Source organism: Esox lucius, chromosome 19, assembly GCF_011004845.1.
Source record: "Esox lucius isolate fEsoLuc1 chromosome 19, fEsoLuc1.pri, whole genome shotgun sequence".
In the NCBI taxonomy this organism is placed as follows: Eukaryota; Metazoa; Chordata; class Actinopteri; order Esociformes; family Esocidae; genus Esox; species Esox lucius.
Window position 1 is genome coordinate 37,547,201 of NC_047587.1, and position 25,912 is coordinate 37,573,112.

The following is a 25,912-nucleotide window of genomic DNA, read 5'->3' on the forward strand; positions in this document are numbered from 1 at the left end:
ATGTTCCCCACTGGTGGTTACAGTTAGGACCGGGGTAATGGCAAACTGGTCCTAGACCAGAAGCTACACCAAGGAGTGACACATTCTTTACTCAGCCTATAGACCAGTATCACTGTCCTTAAGGTTATAAACGGTTGTAAAAAGGAAGATCTATGAAAGTACAGATTTATCCACTAGAATATTATTGTTCCTTCCATGAAATCGCATGACCCTCAGCGAGATAGCATATTGGGGCACAATGAGTCTGCTTGTTCTTTAGGTCTTCATTGTTGCTATTAAGTGAAAGAGAAGTGATATCATCTGAAAGAGCAGACATGCCTGCTCTTTGACTGTCCCCAGTGTTGGTTCTTCTCCCTTCCTGCACCACACAGAAGCTTAGCAGGTCAGCTCCCACCCCTTCACAAGATGATTGATGGAGATTTGTTTGTCCCCTCACACACACACGAAAGAAACGCCACTGAACAAACATGTCCACAATTCCCCTATCTCTAGTCTTATCAAAATAGGTTTTAGATTATAAGAGACAGCGCTACACTGTGGGATTTAGAGAGAAACAGGTGTTCAGATTCTAGTAACCGGTCCACACATTCTCAGAGACAAGCGGCGTTGAAGAAGCCTAGGAACAGAGTAGAGTAATGGGCTAACAAGGTTTACAATGTCCCCAGCCATTTGAAAACATTTAAAAAAAAGAAAAGAACATTTCTGTCGACTCCCTTACAACTGACAATATCCAGGACGAGTGGACTAGAAAAACGTCTAATAGAAACTGATTTCCTCAGGACTTCCGGGCCATCTCCCTAACTAACCATATCGAGGCCTGCTCGACTGCATCGGACCCACATGTGATGCACATTTTACCATGACCTCACTGTGTGCAGCAATGTTTTTCTGTTTCATGACTCGTGGCAAACAAAATGGCAGCTGGAAAACAATACTCTTGGCCCGAACTTGATAAAAGAGACTACCGTAGCAGCCAATCACAAACTGTAAGGAGCACTGACAAAGCAGTCCCCAGTCCGAGTAAAGTAGAATGGAGTGCGTCCTTTAAATAGGTCCTGGCCTTTTTTTTTTTTTTTACATCAAAATCCATAATCTATAATCCATCATTTCATCCTAATTCCATCTGGATTAGGCATTTCTGCATTGAGGCTATAAATTGTCCAAGCAGGGTTTCTAGGTCAGTGCAGAACTCACGGAGTAGCGCTGTCTCAGATTGATAATCAGTTCTGCCTTGAGGCGGAATTCCAATCTGGATTAACATAAATGATCAGAAGTGGCATGATTCAACTAATGCTTCAACACAAACTGTCGCTTGTGAAATAACCCCTTTACTGGGCTTCTGTGTGGCACTTCCTCTTTGTAACCATTACCTAGAATTAAAAAAAACTTGTTCTGCATTAGCCCTGTCCAGTATGCTTAAGTCAGCAATCTGCTATTCGGCTCATGTCCAGTTAAGTCTTAAGGAAGAAGGCGTCACCGCATTAATCTGAGGATATTCTCTATGTTAGCAAGCACCAGCAACCCCAGCTTTCTCCTTGTTTTGTATGATGAATATTGCCTAGACCACACGGTCATTAGCCATGACCTGCAACAACACCCCAAATACAGTCATTACCCAAGACCTCGAACAACACCCCAAAACAACACCCCAAACACAGCCATTAGCCAAGACCTACAACAACACCCCAAACACAGTCATTAGCCATGACCTACAACAACATTTAGGCCCTTACCTCTAACACAGGCCCCGCCCCCAGGATGATCTGCTCCACCCCACTAGCAAATCCCTTCTGGCTGAGAGCGGTCAGGTGATGAATCAGGAAGTTGGTGCTTTGGGTCTTCCCTGAGCCACTCTCCCCAGAGATAACGATGCACTGGTTCCGCCGCCGCTGGAGCATGGCGTGGTACGCCACGTCCGCCACCGCGTAGATGTGCGGCTCCAGCTTGCCCAGGGCGTGGTTGTCATACATCTTGACGTACTTGGGGTTGTAGATGGGCAGGAAGCGAAAGGGGTTGACAACGATGAGGATGGAGCCCACGTATGTGTAGATCCGCTCCTGGCGGAACCTAGCGCGAAGGCTCTCTAGCATGGCGCGCTCCGTCAGCTCAGGGAGCGCGCACAGGTCCGATGGGTGCTCACCGCCCGCAGGCTGGGGCAGGAAACCACGCTCGACCAGGCGCCGGCGCTCCTCCGTCACACGCAGCCACATCTGGAGGCTTCCCCCGTAGTGAATGGAGCCGTCCAGGTTCTTCTCGCGCAGCAAGAAGCGGTAGTCCTCACCGCTGCCCAGGCCGCAGCGGTCCTCCAGGGCGTTGCGGGGCCAAAGCATCATCCTCTGGACGGGACAGTCGCTAGGGTTGAGGATCCACTCCTCCCCGCCAAACTCCTTCACCTCAGCCAGCACATAGCATTTGGTCCGGTCCAGGCTCAGGCACTCCAGTAGGCGCTCGATGGCCTCGGCGGCCGTGGTGCTCTTACGGGCGGCCACGGGGCAGTAGATGGTGCCCTCGGCCAGGGCGCCCGGGTAGACGCGTAGGGTGAACTCCTGGTCCTCCAGGCGCCGGCGCATGCTGCCGCCGGCCGCCGCCGTGTTGGCGTAGCCGCAGACGCCATGGTGAAGGCTCATAGCGGAGCAGCAGGTCCCATCAGCGCTGACTACCGCTGACGCTGGGAGTCTGTGTTTTGAGCCGGGGGGCTGATTCAGGACATTCCAGCTGGGAAAATGAGAAAAGGAAGCAAGAGAGATTAGGAGAGTTAGGAGCACATCATGGAAGACAGCGAATGATGCATCAAACATGAGATTTCCAGGGAAAAAAAACATTGACTTTCATAGTGTTTTATTTCTTCAGTAACTTGTTTTATTTCTCATATACCGACGGCAAAAAGAAAATTGGCTTACAGTACCTGAACCAAGTGGTAATAAGTCTGTGTGTGTGTGTGTGTGTGTGTGTGTGTGTGTGTGTGTGTAACAGCTGCCGGCATACCATAAGAAGTGTCTCTAATGAGAACACAAAGATTTAATTCACTGCTTCCCTGTTGCTACTGGAAAACATTTAGTGTACCCTCCACAGACCACTGTTCACAACAGGCGTCCCTATTCAGCAGCCTGGAAGTTACAGTAACACCAGTACTACGTTACAGAAACACCAGCACTAGTATGTCAAACCAGAAACATTTCACCAATATCCTCAGCTATGTTGACGGAGATCAACAAGCATTTCTTCATCCTTTAATTAATCATCCTATTGTGAGATCTCAAGATGTTACTGAGGGAGTCCATTGAAGATTTGAAGAAAATTTTCTCTCAGATAAATTCCTGAATGAATACATTAGCATATTAAACCGAGGGCGTTTGCTTTGACCAGATTCTCTTTGTCAGTCACATTGTTAATTAGCTGAGTGCACAGGGCACTGGAGCATGATGACTGGAGTTGTGATAATGAGCCAGATACAAATAATGTCACTTTCATCGCATTTAAGACTGGAGGCCAATAGCAACTAGCTAGTCAGCTAGCTGCAGCACATAGTGCCACAGAAGCAGACTGAAAAAAAAAGTAGAAACTAAAAATGCAGAATGGGTCATGGACTAGAAAGGGAACTAACACAACAACAGCAAACAATTGCATGCTAACAGTATTAGCCCCAAAAAGAGCAATTACCATTCAGCCCAGTGTTTCCAGGAACTGCTGAGGCTATTTAAAGACACATGTTCCCCTTCAGCTTATAGAAATGACTGTGTCAATGTGTGCATGGAAATAGAGGAGAGGGATCTGATGTGCTTGTCTTTGGATAGAGCCTCAAAACCAAAGTGGATGTCACAAGGACTAAACCCCCTGCACTCTGAACAGCAAAAAGGCCTAGAGCCAAACACGGCAGTTTTTCAGGATTAACCCTTCTCTCGGGTCTCTCAAAAACCTCTGACACACACAAGATAGTAAAACAGGCCCAAAGCCAAAAGCACCAGTTTTGGGAGATTTCGGTCCTTTTCATCTCTTTCGGTTTGCCACAGAGCATCTTTGTCCTCAAGCAGTTCTATTAACTCATCCCTTTTTTTCCTTGACAGTATCTCAGACTTCTGGTCGCCCTTCATTTATGTCTCTCCGTTGCTTTGCTTCTGCAGCTGGCACCGGGCCATATGCTCTTTGATGCATCCGTCACTCTGTCTGTCTCAACGGATCACACTTCTCAGCGCCCAGAAAGGCCGACAGAGGACTCACGGAGAGGGAGGGTCGTGGGTTCATTTCCCAAGTGGGGGGGGGGGGGCGCTGTATGAAAACTTACGCACTCACTATCGCACGAGCTGGACGAGAGCTGCTGCCAAATGATGTGACGACGAAGTGATTACAGAAACACCGAGAGACGGATGTAGAAGACGCCAAGCGGACCGCTCCAGTGCAGGGTCGTAAATGGAACCGTCCGTCCGCTTGACACGTACTCATTCCCTCCATTCCGCGGTTCGTTCAGAAAGAAAAAACACTACACTCTGCGCTCCTCGAGGCGTTAAAACATCCAACTAGCGTCCAGTAACATGGGAGGCCTTCGGGAGCATCCTTTATCCCGGCTCAGTAAGGCAGCACTGGGACTAACGGACTTCAGACTGCTGTCAGCACGCCCGTTTGTTTTTCCCAGCTCAGGGCAGAACCACACTGGGGGGGCAGGAGGAGAAAGATTTATCAATGTGGATGAATGACAGGGTGTAGTGAACGGGGGGGGGGGGGGGGTGGACAGAGAAAGAGGGGGGGAAATGAGAGAAAATGCAGCTGGTTATTTCTGAACAACTGGGGTCTATCATTCATATCTCTGTCCTTTTCAAAGCACAGGCTTCTCATTGTTCGGGCCTACGTCAAAATTACTCAGACCTTTAAACTGTTGCCAGAAAAAAAAGAGCAAGTCAGAAAAGAAACAACATGGCCACCGAGAGAGGACGAGAGAGAAATAAATACTCACGAGAAAATGAAAGGCGAACAAACAGTCATGTAATTATCCACCTAAATTCTCCTATCATTAACAATGTCCCACCTTGAAGAAAAGCCACCGGAAGACAAAACATGAATGACCTGAAACAGTGCATCCCCTTCCCCAAAGGATCTGATAGGGATTGGGGGCAATGTCGGAAACTAGTGTTTTCCGAGTGCTTGGCCATTTGAATGGGTGAAGAGAGTTATTTGTGTTCTCCTTTAGGACCCTACAGAAACATTTTCACTCTTTCACCCCAAAAGAAAAATAAGTGGACAAGAATCTACCAATTGACCTGCACTAATAAACTTGGCTCCTGGGTGCACTAAAACAAGATGACCCTGACCTCAGCCAACCATAGCAACCCAGCCACTGAAGAGAGTACTCATGGGGCCCCATAAATGATAGTTCACAAGTCACTCTAACACAGGGACTGGATAGAATTTGACCTGACCCTTCCTTCGCACAGGAGCTAGAATATTTTTTTTTACTTCAGTTTGCTACTGCAAAGTCATTTGTGTTGCAATATCCAAATAAGGGGTGCTGTACAAATTATAGTAGTGGTTATATTGTCTTCAACCAAGACCAATTTTCTAAATGCTGCCTTATCCACATGTTGTGACTCAGGGCCCATCAATAAGCTCTGAGACCAATAAGATCGTCTGAGGCACTCGGATCCAGACTCATTGCGAAGACAACGCTGTGGGCGTGGCAAAGAGTTTGGCTGGAGCAAAAACTTGGATAGCCAGGCATAACAGGAACCACAGCATGAGCGGAGGGGGAAGACAGCCAGGCGCTGGGACAACAGGGAAGAGATAAGACAGGGAGGCTGGCGGGCCTTGATAAACCAGGCAGTGGTCACCAGACCCAACACCAAGATGACCCCTCTGTACAGCAAGCAGAGTTGCGATTGATGGGTGGACCAAAGGGTCAAGGGGGGGGGGGGGGGTGCTGGGTATCAGCTCAGGCCTTGACAGGCCCCAAATGCAGATGACTATGGCTAGTAATGACAATCTCCCCACTGCTTGGGATTCCACTCACATAGGCACCTCTTCCAAACCAGCTCCATGTGGCGGAGATGGGATCCACCGGTCTGGAGTGCCGGTGCTGGACAGGTGGTGATCCAACCCAAGCCTAAGGGATGGTGAAAGCTGCCCGGCGACAATGACCTTGTCAAGGAGATTGGACGAGTGCCCTCACATCTGTGCAAGTCCCTGCAGTGCTACGGCATTTTCCAATGACCTCACTGCAGATCCAGGTTAGGCAGGAAGGCTAGAGAAGGGAGTGTTTGTTTTGTCCCGGTTAGGTCACAGCAGCCGACAGTGTTGTGAAGATAGCTTTGAGCTCTTCTGCGGATGGGCTCATTGAAGTGGCTGAGGGCGTGACCGTCATGAATGGAGAAACCTTAAAAAACCCAGGGGAATTCTCTGACAATAGAACAGTTCTGGTCACCATTGGGTCACCATGGTTTTACATGTCCTACGTAAGACCTATAGGATGGATCCTGGTGTGTGTGATTGAGAAAGAGAGACAAATCAAGACAAGAATCCCTAACCACACACACACAAATCCCAGCTTTCCCAACCACAGAACAAAACCCCAAGTCATCCTGTGTGCTTTCAACCAGCCACCGACTGAAACCCAGAGTCATCCTGTGTGCTTTCAACCAGCCACCGACTGAAACCCGGAGTCATCCGGTGTGCTTTCAACCAGCCACCGACTGAAACCCCAAGTCATCCTGTGTGCTTTCTGTCTGCCCCTAGTTAAGTCAGCATACAAACCCTTGAGTTTGTGTTCTCATACATACAACAGCAATAAACACCCGACCTCTGCATTCCACAGCTTTACACGTCAGCCTGTTTTGTAGGAGCACTTTTAGTGAAATAGAGCAGTTAGTAGGGTGTGCACGATATATTGTTTCAGCACCGACATTGCGATGTATGCAGAACATACGCAGCACGTGCGATTTAGTAAGGTAAACATATCAGTCTACAATATATATATATATTTTTAAAATGGAAAACTAGCATTATGTGTCTGATATAAGGTAATTTACTCAGATTTATGGGTTAAATATCATCATCATCATCATCATTTTAAACAGGGAGTTTGTTGCTGTACGTAGTTGACATGCAGGCTCTGCTTGCGTGTGACGAAATGATGAGCGAGGAACAGGCAAAAAAGACAGAAATTTAGAATTTGGTTGCAAAAAGAAATGCATCGTCAATTACACAAATATTTTGCCTACAGACAGGATGATTGACCAAAAACAGGTACTTTTTCGAGAGTGCCTTGCAATTGTTGCCACAACATGACCAATTTGTTCCATCATTTAAGGTGGCACCACAAATCTTCGTATCTCAATGCTGTCCAAAGCAAAAATCTATTTCGGATGCATTTGCCAGTATTACACCATACGAGAAAGGTTCCAACGGCAGAGAGAAATCACAGATTCAATAACATTTCACGTTGCCAAAGACATGGTACCAATTAACACGGTTACCAGAGAGGGTTTTAAAAACATGAGGTGGTCGCTTGACAAGTATGTAATGCCATCACGCAACTATTTTTATCAAGTTGCCATCCCAGAGCTGTATGAGATATGCAAGGCACAAGTTCAAACAGCTGTCACAAGTGGAATACAGCAACAACAGACTTGTGGTCCAGCCGGACAACGGAGCCCTACATAAGTCTGACCGTACACATTATTAATGAGGACTTCCACCTGAAAAATCACTGTTTGGAAACTGCTTTTTCCCAGAGGATCATACAAGTGAACTTGAACATCACAACAGGGATGAGAGAAGCTTTAGTTGATTGGGGCCTAGATGAGTCGTTTAGTCTGTATTACAACAGACAATGTCGCGAACATGGTGAAGGCTGCACCTGAACAAGTGGACCAGATTGCAGTGCTTTGGCCACAGACTGCATCTTGCAGTTGGTAAGTTATGATCAATTGTGCATTCTATTTTACTACTGTTGCTATTACTATACTATTACTGTTACATATTATTACCTAGCAACCGTTTCTGAAATATAACAATTTTCATGAGTTTCATACATTTTAATTGTAGAGGATGGGGCTGGGAAAGAATTAAAGATAAATACTGTCAGGTTGATAGCCAAAGTTCTTTCAGAAGACATCCTGTATTTTTTCATATCACAATATATATCGCAGAAAAACTAAATATCGCAATGTCAGTTATTTCCAATATTGTGCATCCCTTGTTGTTAGGTTGACATTTACATGGATTCCGCCACAGAAGATCACCTACACAATCGTAAAAACAACCCAAAGACACACACAAAATGAAGTGCATTTTGATAACATGCAAAACTCAGACTAATGAGACAAATATTCTTAGTGTAACACTACTTCTTATCAAGAAACATTTGTGCTTTGGAAATTGCTAACCATATGCATAATATCCTTGCAAATTCTGTACTTCCAACACATACAAAACCACTAGACAAGATAATGTGAGTTCCTCTACAGTATCCAAACCAGAAACAGATTAAATAAGTCATCAGTTATATTTGAAGTCCTTGTGGAATAAATCTTTATTTAAAGATTTTTCTTAACAGATTTTAGTTTGAATGTAATATAGTAAATAGCACGTTGTCTAGTCTATAACTGTTCTATCCTGTCATCAAATACAAAAGTGATTCAGTCCACTTAACACTTACCCTTTGACCTGAAGGGTGACAACAGGCATGAGCCAACCAGAGGAATGTGAATGCCGCAGTTACGACAAACAGCACCGTCAGACAAATCCTCCCAGAGTTTTAAGGAAAGCCTTTTTCGGAAAGCGCACAAAGACAGCCAGACCACGAAGAGACACGATGACTAACTCTAGTGGTCGAGAATGAGATCCTGAGCGTCCTGGAAAACGGCAAAGTCTGGGATGATCTCGGGCTTAGGCATTGTCGGGAGATGTGTCGGGAGTTAACGGGAAGGCAATCTTGTTAAGTTTCCCAACAGACTTTTTTTTTTACCTCAGAAAAAACAAAAACACTTGCAAGACGTGGGCTTCCAGAAAAGGTCTGATTAGGATATGAGAAAGAGAAAATTCCGCAGGATAACACGCCTCACTGCTGTGCACACACACATCTGGCAGGAATTCCGTGTGGGGGACAGACAGCAGAGTCATTCAAAACAGGGGTGGGTGTGTGTGTGTGTGTGTGTGTTTCTCCTCACGTCCGACGACATCCAACAACAAACATTCCATAGCCAATCTAGCTTACTTCCGAAATTCCCACAGAGACCAGTGATCCACAGATGGCTCACGCAGTGACGCTCGAAAGAAACGCTCCATTCAAAACGCGCCTCTCCACTAAGGAACTCTGCCAACAACCAGTATGACTTCAGGCAGCAAGACGTCGACGTCTGTAACTCTAGTCCAAGGTAGAATTCCACAGACCCCCAGTCAGGGGTAGCCTCAAGTACGCAAGTTTCTCAGTCAGACTCTGGAAATGATCCCAAATGATCTCAGGGTTAGACGTTCTCATCTATAAAACAGACACGCAGCATTTTCTTCACTGGTCCCTCCTCTCTCCCTGAGCCTTGTGTCCAGGGAATGACAGGGAGCGCAGCGCTTGCGTGTGGTTTGGCAGTCGAGCCGGAGGGAAAGGGGAGGAGAGGGGAAAGGGGAGGAGAGGGAGATCTGTTGTTTACTGAAACCTGATCGCAGACACACAGAACGCGTGGACGCAGAGAGACAGGCAGACAGGCAGACAGACAGACAGACAGGCAGGCAGGCAGACAGGCAGGCAGACAGGCAGACAGGCAGGCAGGCAGGCAGGCAGGCAGGCAGGCAGACAGAGAGAGGAGACGGGGAGGGAGAGTGACGTGGGAGGGCGAGAGAGAGAGAGAGAGAGAGAGAGCAGGAACGGGAGAGAGAGATGTAATCAAGGAGGGTGGTTAAGAGGAGGAGGAAATGGCAAGGATAAATAAATTGCGCAGCCGTGCGCATTATGTTCGCGCGCAGGCATGCAACTCTATACACACGGAGCCCCGACCCAGCCGGTCGATAGATCCAGGGAGGGAGTGGGTGACAGAGGCACTGGATCAGCCTTGTGCTGCTCCCACACCGCCCAGGAGTGATGACATCACCCTGGCCTGGCATCAGCCACACAAACCCCCCACCCCCATCAGCAGCATGATCCACCTCCACCCAAAGCCTTTGCACGGAAACACCAGAACCAATAACACCCTAATGGAGCGACTGCATTAGGGAGGAAGACAAAGTCCACTATGGGGTATTTTATCGATTTGAACCCCCCCCACCCCAATCGCTAAACGCTTTGTCTCACAGTTGGTAGAGAGCGTTGCCATGCCACAGTACTGCAAAACCAGGTTTTCGGGTGTCGCTCCTCTGTGCGAGTCATGTTTCATGCCTACAGGGGACTGGTTAGAAAAAGTATTTGGAAGTATATCCAGATAAAAGCATCTGCTGTTGAATGACAAAAATATATATACCATTTTTAAAAGAGAAAATGTAAAGTTCCCACAGAAGCAATCTCTTTCCCTAACCCTGTCTGCTCATAGAAAAACTAAGGCCCATCTTAATCTCTCATATACTGGTAGGATATTTACTAGTCCTGTCACTGCATCATTCCTTCACCTCCAGCATTCTCCTTGGGGAAGATAATAGTGTAACACTAAATGCGCTTCAATAACTGTCAATGAAATGGATGGATTTACATACATTTTAATCATTTTTCTAACACTACTATCCACAGCCATTAACATTTTATTGATTGCAGATATATAGAACCTATATTACTTTACACATAAAAGGAGGCGATTACTTTGACACCAATTGGAAGGTGGGAATGATTAGGTGGCAATGATGTTATATTAGATGTATAACCTGGCCACCGGTACCAACTCTGCAACCACAGAATCAAATGTATTTTATAAAGCCCTTATTACATAAGCAGTTATCCCAAAGTGCTTTGACAGATATCCAGGATGAAACCCCAAAGAGCAAGCTACAAACAAGTCAGCACACCCAATTTAATGCTGGAAATATGCCAGGCAATGTCCCTGTCATTGCCCTGGGTAACAGGATCTGATATTTAGACCAGAGGGTAGAGTCCCTCCTACTGTCCCTCCAGGATCCAAACAGACTATGCCTAGCTTCAGATGCCAGACAGCCGCGGGTGCAGACTGCCATGCTGCAGTCGGTTAACTGTAATCCATAGCATAGATACAATTGATTGCGTGAATTGCCAATAAAGATAAAGACCCTGGGGAAGAAAAAAAACACTGGACCACAGCCTTTAAATTCACAATGCTCTTTTCTGAACAGCGCAACAAGACACGTGTGTTTGGCGTCTGTAGTTAACGTATGGACACAGCTGTTCAATTGTGCTGTGTGTATACAGTGTGTGGCCAGTTTAGATTACAATGAAAAGACACATTAGAGTAGTTGCAGGATGAGACGGTAAATGGAAAATGTATCGCCCTCACAACAAAATGACCGTCAGCCAATGGACTGCAGACAGGCTGTGTGCATGTTGTACTTCACAAGACGAGCGTGCAGGAGAATGGCCTGAGGCACATGATTCCCTCCCTCCCCCGACGCCCCACTGATCCCAGACGAGCAAACTCTGCCTGGGTGGAATTAAGGGATCCATAATTGCAAAGGGGGGAGGGGGTGAACCATTATTGATCGACGCATTCTCAGTGAGGGGAGATGATGTCCTCCAATCCCTGAGCCTGACAACACGCCCCAACACAGGTCTTAGATCAGGCTGATGGATGGATCTATAGCCAGAGAACGCCTTAAGAGGCTTACATGGCAGGCCTCAGGCCAGTAAAGTCAATTCACAAAAACCCGGGCTTCAGCCCCGTGAGCAAAATAACCATAAAGCAAACTCAGGGCCGAGACCGGCGACTAATCGTTTGGGTTCACCAAAACAAGGTAACAACCTGAACCTCAGATGAGCCACTCCCAACGGACGTAAGGACCTTTAACAGGTGCCAAAAAAAAGAAAAGAAAATGCACCTACTGCATTTCAGCTCAGGCCAGGAGTGTTAGGCATACGAGAGGGGGGGAGGTTTTGCTAAAGCCGTCGGTGCAGAACATTGGACCAACCTGCGGCCAGGAGCGTGGAAGCAAAAGGAGGAAACCATATGCTAAACGGTTCAGTGTGGAGCAAAGGCAAGGGTGCAAGGTTTCCCCTTCTTCAATTCCATTTATTATGAATAAGAAAACGTAAATTGGGAAAGAAAACATAATTACATTCAATTAGGCGGATTGGGTGGTTTCTAATTGAGGCGCGATGGCCATTTCGCAGCGCTACACTGTCAGGTGAAAGCCCAGCTGGGATTGAGGCAAGGACAAGTTTGCGCTCTCCAACGAGGTGAGCCGAGCCAACAGAAACACCAGGGTGTTTTGAGAGGTAGCCTTGCCCTGACTTCCCCACCCTGACATGAGGACCTCTCCGCCACTTTGGCTCAGTGAGGTGTGTTGAAAAGACTAGCTGAGGTGTTGAAGGGAGCCAGAAAAGCTCAAAAGCTATGCAGAAATATCTTATTTCGGTACCAGAACAAATACAACAAAATGTCATAAGTTCGAGTACAGCTTACTGTACAAGGACAAGAGGAAAATACACTGATGAGGCCCAGCATACACAAACATGTTAAATCATTTTGGACCCCTCACATAGACTATAACAATCCACCCCAGTACATTTCCGTTTTAATTAGTGTGTTTAGTTTCAACGTAAATCACCCCGGAGCAGCTCTGCAGATGCTCATGCACAACTTGTAAGCTATAGCCTAATTATTGACCAAGCCAAGCCATTTGGAGAGATCAAAGAGAAACAAATCTGGCCCTAATAACAGCCTTCAGAGTTGTACAGGGCCGAAGCAAACATGTCACAACTGGGAAAGTGTGTGTGTGTGTGTGTGTGTGTGTGTGTGTGTGTGTGTGTGTGTGTGTGTGTGTGTGTGTGCACGCGCATATATAGTGAGTATTCAATTACCTAGTAAAACAAAACATGACAGACACCTTCAGCTTGGCTGACGTCCTAACGTCGCTCACAGGTGAAGAAATTGGCTCAATACCAAATGGACAATCCCCAATCGAGCGAAGAAATCGACAACCTAAGCAGTTGGGGATGAGAGGATTTTACTGGTAGAAGTATCTCCAGGGAGCAAGGTGGAGCTTATACAACACTGGTCAAATCCTCTCAGATAACACACATTTCTCATCCCAGGGCTTGGGGCTGTGCCCCGGATGACATGGAGGGAAGGAAGAGCAGACGCTGGGTATGTCAGGGGAGAGATACAGTTGGACAGATGAAAGCCTGACCGGAAGAGAAGCCATAGATAAAGAAGAACAGGAGGCTCCAAGGCCACCTTTTTGTCCACCCGAATCACAAAACGACGCAGAGCAACAATGACTTCTCAAGTGGGGTCTTTTGGACGAAAGGAACAGGAACCGTTTTTCCTCAGTGGTCAGCAAAGACAGAGTAAAGGAAGGTTAAAGGGTATCCAAGCAGGTCCTGCATAAAATGTACTTAACTGCTAAGTCTATTTCACTTAGACAAAAAATATATAAAAGTTACTCGCGGCCCATGAGGCGATCAATAAAGAAATAATAATACAAATTCGTGATACCTTACAGTGGTATTCTATAACAAGGCATACTCCTGATAAACCCAGTTGCATACAAAGCCCAAAGAAACTAAGTCCAAAGAAAAAGCCTTCCTCTGAGGAAGAGGCCATTGGTTTTTAAAAGGGAGGAAGCCTTTTAAAAACTATTGAGCAGAATGAACAGATGTCGATGCTTCAACAGGTACTGCTCATGGCATTGTGAACAGCACTGCAGGGAGGGAGCTATCCAGGGCACAGACCTCTCCGTGCAGCAAAATGCCCCGCGTGCAGAGTGATGCGAGAGACTTCGTTCTTATACAGAGGAGACTGTACAGGGCAGTCACAGGATGGAAGAGCAAGATGTTTCAATAAGTAAGAGACACAGTTTTCTCAGAAGTGAGAAATGAAAGGCACCCCATTAACCTTACGTTTGGACACTAAACAAAAAAATATGAATGCAACATGCAAACAATTCCAAAACTAGTACTGAGTTACAGTTCAATCAGTCGAATTTGAATAAATGAAACTAGCTTGTGAGAAACATGTGACCCCACACCTTACTAGTTACTAGATTTTGGATTAGTCCATTTATGAAGCAGAAGTTTAGGCCTGGGGTAGCCCATTAACTCCCTCCTCTCCATCTCTAGTAGACATCCTGTCAATACAACATGGTGTGTTTTAAGGGAATAGCGCCAAAGACAGGGTCAGGGTCCGGTTCTCATTCTCATACAGCTGTTGTTTTTTTATTCCACTGAACAGTCATGCATAGCACTGACGTGACACATTCAGCTTGGGATTTCCTGCAGTACTAAGGCGTATGGATGTAAGAACAGAGTTGATTGTATCCTGTTCTTAATTCACTGTCCACAGACAGTTAATATAGCTCTATCCGACAGTTGTCACAGAGGTCTAGGGTAGGTTATGGTAAAGCAGTAAGATATTCTAAGGTCATGTAGAAGTGAAGCATCAGACATAGCTCTCTGGTTTCACAAACCTTGTCTAAACTTAACCATAATGACCTTTCTGTTGGCTGTCCTGCATAGCGTCAGCTTTTAGGACTCTTTGTCTTCTTTTCATACACAAAGTTTTTCGGCATTATGACATGTAAATAATCACAAAACAAAAACAACTATTTCCCAGAGTTACAGTTCACATAAGGAAATAAACAACACCCTCTCACATGCATATATTATATTAATACATACTATATATGTGCTTACGGAACATTTCAGGTATTTTTTACCGCAGTTCACAGAACATGGCACAAACACTTAACATGTGGCATTTGCATTATTTCATCAGTATGTTAAAATCATTATCATTAATATCATCATCATTATTAATATTCACCACCACACAGCCTTGCTGAGTAGAAGGGCTGTTCTGTTGTTTCCTTCGACTCCGGCCCGAGTTCAGCAGAGGTAGCGTGGAGCATGCCAGGTAATGACGAGGCCAGGCTGTGGTGCGCTAGGGTTCCTCAACCCGCCATTATGGTTCTGCAAGAGACTGACTGTCTATTGAGGGGGGAAACGCGGGTTCAGAGCCTCATGAAACTCGAGACGCCTTGTTTCATGAAGCCAGGGTTTCTACCCAACCTTTGGAGTCAGACTTCTCTCCGTAAAATGAAGTGACCCAGCTACGGCGTGTGAAATCGTGCGAGCCTGTGGGGTAAGCAAGAGACGAATTGAGCCAAATGAAACAATCACTGCATTGACGACTCCAAGTCTAGCTGACAAAGACCGGCCATGGGGGGGCCGAAAACAACTGCTTGTCATAGTAACCTCCGGCTGTAGGCGTGACGTGCCTTACGTCTTGAATCGGTGTTTGAAACGCACAATGTTGGACTGTGTTACTGCCTAGGCCTACGGGCCAATATCTACAGGACTGTGACACTGGGGCCCTAATAACTAGGGCCATTGTGGTGTTGCTGCGCCGCCGGGGTCCCCAGCGAGAAAGAATGCACTGCCACTGTTCAATGAACGCATTGTTCAGTAGGACTGAGTAACGGTGCAGATTTCAGAACATTTTGCTGCACTCTGCCATGTAACTAGACATTACACTCGGTGACTTTCTCTCAAAAGTGGGATGATCTAGTATTCTGAGACATAGGATGTTGGCTTCCAAGTCCAAATATGGTATAGAACATACAGTACCAGTTAAAGGTTTGGACATATTTATCTGAAACCTAAATGGGTAAGGGTGTCCAAACTTTTGACTGGTACCCTACGTGGGAAAATACAGTATGTTAGTATCTACAAGAGCATAGAGAATGTAAAGAGAAGCAACAACCAGCAGGTCTCCATAAGCAGGTGGATCAAATCAGATCAATAGAATCCCAGCTGGTCATTATTCTCCAGTGATATTAACCATAATGCTATCACAACTCCCGATCAGCGACATGTCCCGAATCCCTCGGACGGATAACTCTGCAAGCCAAATGTCCTGAATAACTCGAACTGACAATTCCATAAATCTCCTGAATAACTCAGATTGATGATACCGCAGGATAAATGCCTTGAATAGCTCAGATTGAGAACGCCACAGGATCAACGGCATGTGTGGCTCAGATTCAGGGTTGGTGAGCACCACAGGAAAACAGAGGAGATACTCTTCCCATCCTCGAGCCAAGCCAATTCTCTCAGCCAAGCTATTGCTATTAGATGAAAACACGTAGCACTGAGCGCTCCACTGCACACCGTCACTCGAAGACTGTTCAAAGGCCAGATTGGAAATGCCCATTAATTAGTCACTCTGAAGGCTAGCAGCCCAGACAAATAGGCCTGCTTCTTCGTGGATTAGTCAATACATCAACCACACATGCCTTTTTTTCCAGACAAGATGTATACGTTTAAAATGACAACTTGATTTTGAAACATCTGCGAGATTGGTATTTCTATTTTGTCAGTTCCTGATCAGGTAGAAGACACCATCCTAATTGTACCAGTCTATGGTCTCTCATGCTCATTGGCTGCTTCCAAGTGATAAAGGTAATTACGGGCTGGACTCGCTGTACCATTACAGCAACCAGTGTTCCATGTACAAAAAGCAGTATTGACGGTTTCAAGGCGTAACTGGAACCAGTAGGCAATGATACAATAACACCAGGCTGCTTGAAACTCAACGTGAAGACCACATCCTCTGAGATACTGTAGGTCAACAGGGGTTGAGTCAGAAGTGCCCAGATCCAATCAGACAGAAATTCTGGACATCTCGCCGTTTCCGACGTAACCCCAGATAACAGCTCGCCCCCGCCCTCTCCATCTGATCCCACTTGGATGGAATAACACCATCAGAGAAGGAAGATAATCCTGAGGGATTATATCAGGACAACGTGTCAGCTGGTAGCTAGCCTAATAGGGAGACATTCTTGTACAGCACTCTGGGTGATGTACAAGAGTCGCCCATTAACACACTTCGCATAAATCCCTACACAATTAGTTGTAACACCTAAATCTGCTAATAAAATGTGAACAAAAGAAAGGAGGTGGACAGAGAGAAAATGTATAATTACATTGGATTGCAAGCCCCCCCCCCCCCCCCCACCCGAACATAAAATAAGTAGTTTGGGACAAATGAAACACAGAGTCACAGCCTTGTTATTTCTAACTATGGTTGCAACGGAGTCATGTTATTGGCGTGCCTGACATCAGTAAAGAGAGGGAGTTGTTCAGATAAAAAGAAACGGATGCAGATAAGCGCAGGGAAAAACCAAGAGGGAAAACCTGCTTCACTTTGCTTTTCAACAGACACTGGAAGAGGAGTTCACCATGCAGCAAGATAACCAAAAACACAAGGCCAACCTTGTGCAACATTACAGGTTCTTTCCCAGAATAAACTGAGTGGTTGTGGGAAAAAAAGATATATTGCCCAATCCAGGTGACCAAAGCTGTTAGAGACTAAACAAAGAACACCTACACACTCTAGGGAATTTGGAGGCTGGGTGCTGGATTCAAACTCCAAAATCAAAGTGAACAATCGAAATCACAGGCTCTTCCAACTTCCGTGGATATAATCATGGCAACGCATAATGTGACTAAGTAGTGTGTATGCACTCACAACAACACCTGTAGTGTGTATGCACTCCGGGCAACATCTGGGCATGCTCCTGATGAGATGTCGGATTGTTTCCAAGAGGATCTCCTCCCTGACCCGGAAAAGGGCATCAGTGAGATCCTAGACAGTCTGTGGCGCTACCTGGCAGCGTCGGATGCACCAATACATAATGTCCCAGAGGTTTAGGTCTGGGGAACCTGAGGGCCAGTCAATGGCATCAAAGAATTCATCATCCAGGAACTGCCTACACACTCTAGCCACATGAGGCTGGGCATTGTCCTGCACCAGGAAGAACCCTGTGCCCCAGGAGGAACCCAGCCTAAGGTCTGACGTTGGGTCTGAAGATTTAATCTCGGTACCTAACAGCATTCAGGGTACTGTTGGCTAGCACGTGGCGGTCTGTGTGACCCTCCAAGGATATACCTCACCAGACCATCACTGATCCACCGCCAAACTTGTCATGCTAGACAATGTTGCAGGCAGCATAACATTCACGATGGTGTCACCAGACTCACGTCTGTCACATGTGCTCAGTGTGAACCTTCTCATCTGTGAAGAGAACGGGGCGCCAATGGCGGACCTGCCAATTCAGGTCATGCTCCTGGTATCTCCTCGTGTCATGCTCCTGGTATCTCCTCGTGTCATGCTCTTGAGACTGTACTGGGAGACACAGCAAACCTTCTTGTGACGGTATGTATGGATGTACAGTCCTGGAGGAGCTGGACTACCTGTACAACCTGAATGGGCTGTAGGTACCGCCTCATACTACCAGTAGTGACAAGGACACTAGCAAAACCCAAAACTAGAGAAGAATCAGGCAAGGAAGGTTAAGAAGAGAGCAATTGTCTGTGGCTACCACCTGCAAAACCATTCCCTTTTTGGGGTTGTCTTGCTGTTGCCTCTCCAGTGCACCTGTTGTCACTTTCATTTGCACCAATATAGGTGACATCGATTCACTATCACTTCTGCTTCCTAATTGGACAGATTGATATTCTTGAAGTTTAATTGACTTGGTGTTATACTGTGATGATTACGTGTTCCCCTTTTTTTTGAGCAGCGTAGTAATGCAATCCACCATACAGAGTTGCTTTTATATTGAAATTATCAAACGTAATGGACAAGACTCAACATCCAGAATGTCTACAGAACTGGTTCTACTTCCAGGACATTAGGAGAATAGAGATTCTGTTGTGTTCAAAAATAACATTATCTGTGTGGCAACATTTCGCCTCGGGGGCCTCTGGCCCGGTACCCACCAGTCATTCGGCCGGGGATGAGATGGCGAGGAGACAGATATTGAGACAGAGGTGAGGTGTTTGTGTGAGTGTAGATTAGACACACTCCATTTAACTGTGAGAATACAGCCATTAGGCCAAGCAGCTCTTTCTCAATAGGGTTTGGCCTGGGGGCACACGCTCGTTTCAATGGACTGGGATTTTAAAGGTTGGGCACTTGGGAAACACACACAGACGTATGTACACGCGCAAACAACCGTGCAAACACATTGACATTGGGTCCGCTTCTCAAACCCCAAATGTGCGTGTAAATAATACATACAATGTGGGCATGAATGCTTGTCCAAGGCAAAAGGATGATAAGGGTTTCCATGTATGTTCGATAGCTCGACCGACTGTGATTGATACTGAATGAACAATGAACACAATGTTACTTAATATTGTAGATACATAAAATTACTTTATTCTTAAATTAATACTCAGATATGTTCAATTCGGTTTAAATAATGCAAAACAAAAAGCAAAAACAAAAGGGCGTAGAGCTCAAATAAGTGCCAAATATTGCCAAGTTCTTTTGTGCCAAAAACATTAAGTTTATGCTTCAGAGCTAAGAAGTAATGATCTTGATCGTTGACCAATTAATGACCAATTGGTTTTGGTGCTGACAGGCTGGAGGGAAGTCTCTCATATCAGGCTTAGTTACCAGAAGGCACTTGCTTAATGTCCCAGGTTATGCCTGACAAAACAGACCAGGCATACCTTTACACTCCCAAGGAAATACATTTTAGAAAAAGTATTGATGCATCTTTACCGTAACAAAACCTGACGATACCTTTAATAATTTTTCATATTTCAGAGTTTGGGTTGCTACTGGCTTAAAAGGTAATGCTTAACAATTAATCAATGACTCTTAATAATTCCAGTGAGAATCGAATTATGAGCTAAAGCGCTAAAGTCCATAACAGACAGCTTGTGAACTCCATGATTATTATTATTTACTAAAGAAATTACACCAGCAAAGGTGCCAGCCTAATCTTGGGGAGCATACACTGTAAAGCCTAAGGTATTTCCTACTGAAATGTTTCAACTAAGTGTAACTCAAAGCTGGTGAAAAGACTTCCTAAAAACTCAAAATGTTTGTATTGATATTGACTTCTATTAAAAACATTTAAGGTTAAAATAATCTTCCCAGCATGCTCTGCTTCAGGTTGATATTTTAGAATCCTTTTATTTCCCTTGTTTTGCATTTACTTTGACTGATTAATTAATGTTGTTATCTACATAAACATCAAACACAAAACTAGCAAATGTAAACATTTATCGAATCAGGTTCAACAATATAGATTGCAAACAAATCGTTACCATGACTCCCCGTTGCCACGATAACAGTGCATCTGACAGCCACACAGCTGACAGTTCACACATGGATGGATGGACGGACACGCGCACACAGAGCATGACTAAATACAGGCATGAAGCATCTCGAACTGATCAATGACATGACAAATTAAATGCTGTGTTTATTATTAAACAATTTAATAAAAAAATTAAAAATAACTTTGACAGATAGAAAAATCACTTTGGTCACTAAAATGGTCAGAAATAGAAATTTACATTTTGAAAAGGGAATGTTAAATTGGACAGTGAAATAACGTATTTTACAGAACCTGTTGAAAACCAAATTTATGTAACAGTACACAGCCTTCAATATGAAATAATTCTAACTTTCTGATGAATTAATCATGCCATTTGCAAGACAAATTTACAATGTGGTGCAGAAAGACCATTGCTCTGCTTTCACTATACTCCAGATTAGTGACACGACCACCCTGGAAAATACTGCCTGTTAACATGAACGGCTTTTAGCTAAATATGTAGGTTTAAAAACATTTTACAGCTGGGTATTAGTTTTCAAAATAGCACTGTTGTTTATGGTTAGACATTTTTGCAGTGATTACACTTTGTAAGTATTGGCCATAATAGGCATACAACAACAAAGATTATCAATTGTTTTGAAAATCTCAAATCAGCCCTAATTAATCAGTCACGCCGATCAATCGTTCAATCTACAGTATGTTCATCAATAAATCACGTCAAAATGGGTCAATCGACTGTACATGGAAATTAATGGTTTGTCATGGGGCAATGACAACACCCAAACAGGCACACCTTGCCAAAGCGCACTATTTTGGACTAGAAACCTTGTTCCAATGTCTTCCATTTCACAGTTTAGGGAGGCATTTGGGACACAACCATGTTGGTCAGGTAGAAAACTAAAATGTCTTGTTTCTTGGACAAATTTCTTCAAATACAAGAGTTTGCAACGGTTTGTTGCATAAAAAAAAAAATACCAAATTGCACCCCATTTAATTCCAAAATGCACTACTTCTGACCAGGATACATAGGTCTCTATACAAAAGTAGTACTCTATGTAGGGAATATGGTGGAAATTGGGACAGAGCAAAAAGCGGAAGCACATTCAAGTGGAGATGTCCAAACACCGGGGGTCGTGTTTGCTGTTTTGGTCTGAGAGAGATCTCCTCCCATTTCCTGAGCTCAACCGCTCTCAAAGGCCGGACACGCCTGGCACACACGCACACAGCGGGAACGCGGCCAAAACAGCCACTACATCAGCATTGACTGTCAGTTTGGACACCAGAGGAATAAATACTGACTAGTAAACTAGTTCCCTGTGTCTGAGGAGACATTTCCGGGCCACTGTGTTGAAGTGGATCCCCAACGGAAAAGATGTGGGCTAAATCAGACACTTCTACACAGGAATTGGCATTGCACCCAACCCTTAGACACAAGACACTGGCCAAAGAGAAGAGCTGTAGAATTACTCTAGATATTCCCATTACCCCCCCAACCCCATCTGAAGGGTTGTCCCACTCCAGATTTGAGAGAGGTGTACTACCTGTTCTGCCCTCCAGTTGTCTCCCCAAAACAGAGTAAACCAACATCCCAGAAACCCCCAGGACACTAAGACCCAAAGCTCAAAGGGTGCCCAAGGAAGACTAAACTACTAGGGAGTAAGCAAATCTGGGTAATGAAATAATCCTAATGAATTACACAACAACACATTTGTGAAGAATAATGTTAAGAGAGAAATTATCAAGCATTGTTTGGGGTCATTAAGCAATTTTACAATCATAAGTCAACTTAGAAAACCTGCACTTATTTGCTGTAGTCTGTAGGGGTTTTTGGAATGACATGATTCATAATTTGTGTTGTGAGGAAAAGACCTAACACCATAGTGATCTCATAGCTCCCTCCTCAACTTCATTATGAAGGACATAAACTGAAATTAACTCTACAGACACAAACACCCTTGTCCCATATTCACCTATATTTATAACACACAATATAAATATAAAAATGATATTAGTTGTGCTCATAAGCATACCCTGGCAGAAAGTGACATTTTGTCATTGATTTTTACAATATGACTCATCATCCTTATGTTTAACCTGATGAATGCAGACCTGATAAAAGTCAGACAATTTGCATTCTTCTGAACGAAAGCTGCACATGGGACGATCTTGGACTTTCCAGCACGACAATGACCCTAAGCACAAGGCCAAGTTGACCCTCCAGTAGTTACAGCAGAAAAAGGTGAAGGTTCTGGAGTGGCCATCACAGTCTCCTGACCTTAATGTCAATGAGCCACTCTGGGGAAAGCTTAAACATGTGGGTCATGTAAGACGACCAAAGACTTTGCATGACCTGGAGACATTTTGCCAAGATGAAGGGGCAGCTATACCACCTGCAAGAATTCAGGGCAACTATTACAAAAGACTACTCGCTGTCATTGATGCTAAAGGGGCAATACACAGTATTAAGAACTAAAGGTATGCAGACTTTCGAACAGGGGTCAGTTATTTTTTTTTCTTTGTTGCCAGGTTTTGTTTTATGATTGTGCCATTCTGTTATGACCTACAGTTGAATGTGAATGTGTGTGTGTGTGTGTGTGTGTAAACATACACACACAATGCAATTCCCCATTGCAATACAGACACTGAAACCCCCCAACCCACCAAATCCACTTAGAGCCAAAGAAACACATTGATTGTTTTTCATCTGCCGGCAGCTGCTCTTCTCCTCGTCTACCTTCCACAGCCTCTCTCTCCCTAATCAACTGTCAATCAGAGACGAGGCGTGCTGGGCTGAGCTGGCGAATAGAGACTGCCACAGATGAAATCTGCAGGGGACTGCAGGAGTTGATGAGACGGGGGAGCTCTGAGTGGTGCCCTTCTGCCCTGGCGTCAAGCGCACGCACGTGCACGCACATGCACACAATGGAGACAGACACAAATGCATACAGTTAGGTCTAGAAATAAGACACCGACAGAAGTTATTTTGGCTGTTTACCAGAATATACTCAAGTTACTGTTAATTAATGTGTAGTCTCTCAGCTTTAATCTGAGCACATTCACATCCAAACTGGAGGAAGGGTTTAGGAATTACAGCTCTTTAATATGTAGCCCTCTTTTTCAAGGGACCAAAAGTCATAGGACAATTGACTCTAAAGCAAAACAAAAAGCATGGACCGGTGTGGGCCATTCCTTTGTTATTTCTTCGTCAATTATGCAGGTAAAGGGTTGATTCCAGGAGTTGATTCCAGGTGTGGCATTCACATTTGGAAGCTGTTGCTGTGAACCCGCAACAAAGGAGCTCTCAACTGTTTCAAGTGAAAAATAATAATATTCCATCAGAGAGATAGCAGGGACATTAGGAGTGGCCAAATCAACAGTTTTGTACATTCTGAGAAAAAAAAGAATGCACTGGTGAGCTCTGCAACACAAAAAGGCCTGGACGTCCATGGAAGACAAGTGGTGGATGATCGTAGGATCCTTTCCATGGTAAAGAAATACCCCTTCACAACATCCAGCCAAGTGAAGAACACACTCCAGGAGGTAGGCATATCATTATCCAAGTCTACCATAAAGAGAAAACATCACAATAGCAGATAAAGAGGGCTCATCACAAGGTGCAAACCATTCATAAGCCTCCTGAATATAAAGGCCAGATTTAGCCAAAAAACATCTAAAAAAGCCAGCCCAGTTCTGGAAGAGCATTCTTTAGACAGATGAAACTAAAACCAACCTGTACCAGAATAATGGGAAGAAAAAAAATATGTAGAAGACTTGGAGTGGCTCATGATCCGAAGCATACCACATCATCTGTAAAACACAGTGGAGGCAGTGTGATGGCATGGGCAAGAATGGCTTCCAGTGGCACTGGGTCACTAGTGTTTATTGATGATGTGACTTGATTGATGGGTGAATTCTGAGGTGTTTTGGGATATATGGTATGCTCAGATTCAGCCAAATTCTACGAAGTTGATTGGATAGCACTTCACTTTACACATGGACAATGACTCAAAACATATTGTGAAAGCAACCCAGGAGATCATTTTTAAGGCAAAGAAGTGGAATATTTGGCAGTGGCCGAGTCAATCACCTGATCTCAACTCGATCGAGCATGCTTTTCACTTTCTGAAGTCAAAACGTAAGGCAGAAAGACCCATGAATAAACAGCAACTGAAGACAGCTGCAGTAAAGGCCTGGCAAAGCATCACAGAAGAGGAAACCCAGGGTTTGGTGATTTCCATGCATTCCAGAATTCAAGGAGTCACTGCCTGGAAAGGGCCCTCGACAAAGTATTAAAAATGAACATTATATTTTTGATTGTGTTAATTTGTACAATTATATTATGATCCCCTGAAATAAGGGGACTGGGTATGAAAATGGTTACAATTCCTAAACCTTTCATACAACATTTTTGTTCAAACCCTTGAATTAAAGCTGAATAGCTGCACTTCAATTGCATCTTGGTTGTTCATTTCAAATCCATAGTCATAGTCAAAATTATGAAATTTGTGTCAGTGTCCAAATATTTCCAGACCTAAATGTATATGCACACTTGAATTAATCTATTAACCATTAAGGACCGAGTGCACAGAGAAGTAACTGAATGAGCATACAGCCTTCCTTTCCCCCAGCCTGTACACTTCATGAGACCAACACCAAGCCTAGGCACAGTGTCCAGCTCAGTACCCAGAGCGGCTCAGGCAAAAGATCTTTGGTTCTGTCACCAAACATAGCAGTTCAGTCACAAGGCTGTGGATATAAAGGAGTGCACTCTTCTTGAACAAGTCTGGCCACTTGAAGTACTTGGTACTCTGTGTGTGTGTGTGTGTGTGTGTGTGTGTGTGTGTGTGTGTGTGTGTGTGTGTGTGTGTGTGTGTGTGTGTGTGTGTGTCTGTATGTATGTATACATATAAATATAAAGTACAGTCTGGTATCCTCTACTTCTTAGGCCATGTGAAAGGACAGATCAATGGAGACAGTGGGCTACTGGACAGCACACTTGTTTTACTCCAGCGGGGGGTGGGCTGCGTGTGGCTGAGAGGAAGCCGGGGTGTATTAGCCAGACCAGAGCTAGAGTCAAGTTAACTAGTATACTTTCACTTAGTCAGAGTAGAGCGATAAAGCTGAGCATACAGGCGTGAATGTGTTGGGTGTGTGCAGGGGGATGGAACACACTTTCCTCGCCCGCTGGTGACCGACCTCATTCAAGTTCACACTCTCCCCAGTGAGCCGTTTCAGAGCAGCACCACACGGATCAGCCACATTTCAGCTCGATCCAATCACCATCACCGACACGTCACTCGCCGGCCAATCACAATGCTCATTCCAGAGCAGGCGTGGACAATGCTGGTTTCATCAGCTCAGTAGATGGCACCGCAATATCGCCCCACAATATGCAAAGAGACACTGAAATGTTATCTCTGAGTGGAGATATAGCCATGCTAGTCGTTAAATGTTTGCAGTCATTCAGTTATTTTCTATGGCCCACTTGAAGACTTTGTGAAGGGAATAAAAGAAAGGACAGGCCAAGATAATGACGATGTTTCACCTTCATTTACGCCGACATCTATGTTGATAAATTGGTATGAACTGACATAACAGTATACATCTTACAGTGACATCGGTGCCCTGGCATTGATACTAAGATAATACATCACAATCAAAGTCTTTTGTGGATCTCCCAGAG

The 25,912-nt window shown here is 44.8% G+C and overlaps 1 protein-coding gene across 9 annotated transcripts in view; it reads right to left on the minus strand.

Annotated features, from left to right (window-relative positions):
• Nucleotides 1-25,912, minus strand: part of myo9ab (myosin IXAb) — a 122,829-nt gene that overhangs the window by 89,896 nt on the left and 7,021 nt on the right. For 5 of the 9 annotated variants that reach the window (XM_010883942.5, XM_010883941.5, XM_010883936.5 and 2 more), the window contains exons 1-2: nucleotides 8,645-9,528; nucleotides 1,734-2,715 (exon numbers count right to left, since the gene is read on the minus strand). In XM_010883942.5, coding sequence (XP_010882244.2) covers nucleotides 1,734-2,715; nucleotides 8,645-8,673 — 1,011 coding nt within the window. In that variant the 5' untranslated portion in view covers nucleotides 8,674-9,528. Of the gene's footprint in view, nucleotides 1-1,733; nucleotides 2,716-8,644; nucleotides 9,529-25,912 lie in introns of those variants that run through there. The other 4 variants (XM_010883945.5, XM_010883944.5, XM_020040314.3 and 1 more) reach the window with 2 other exon arrangements.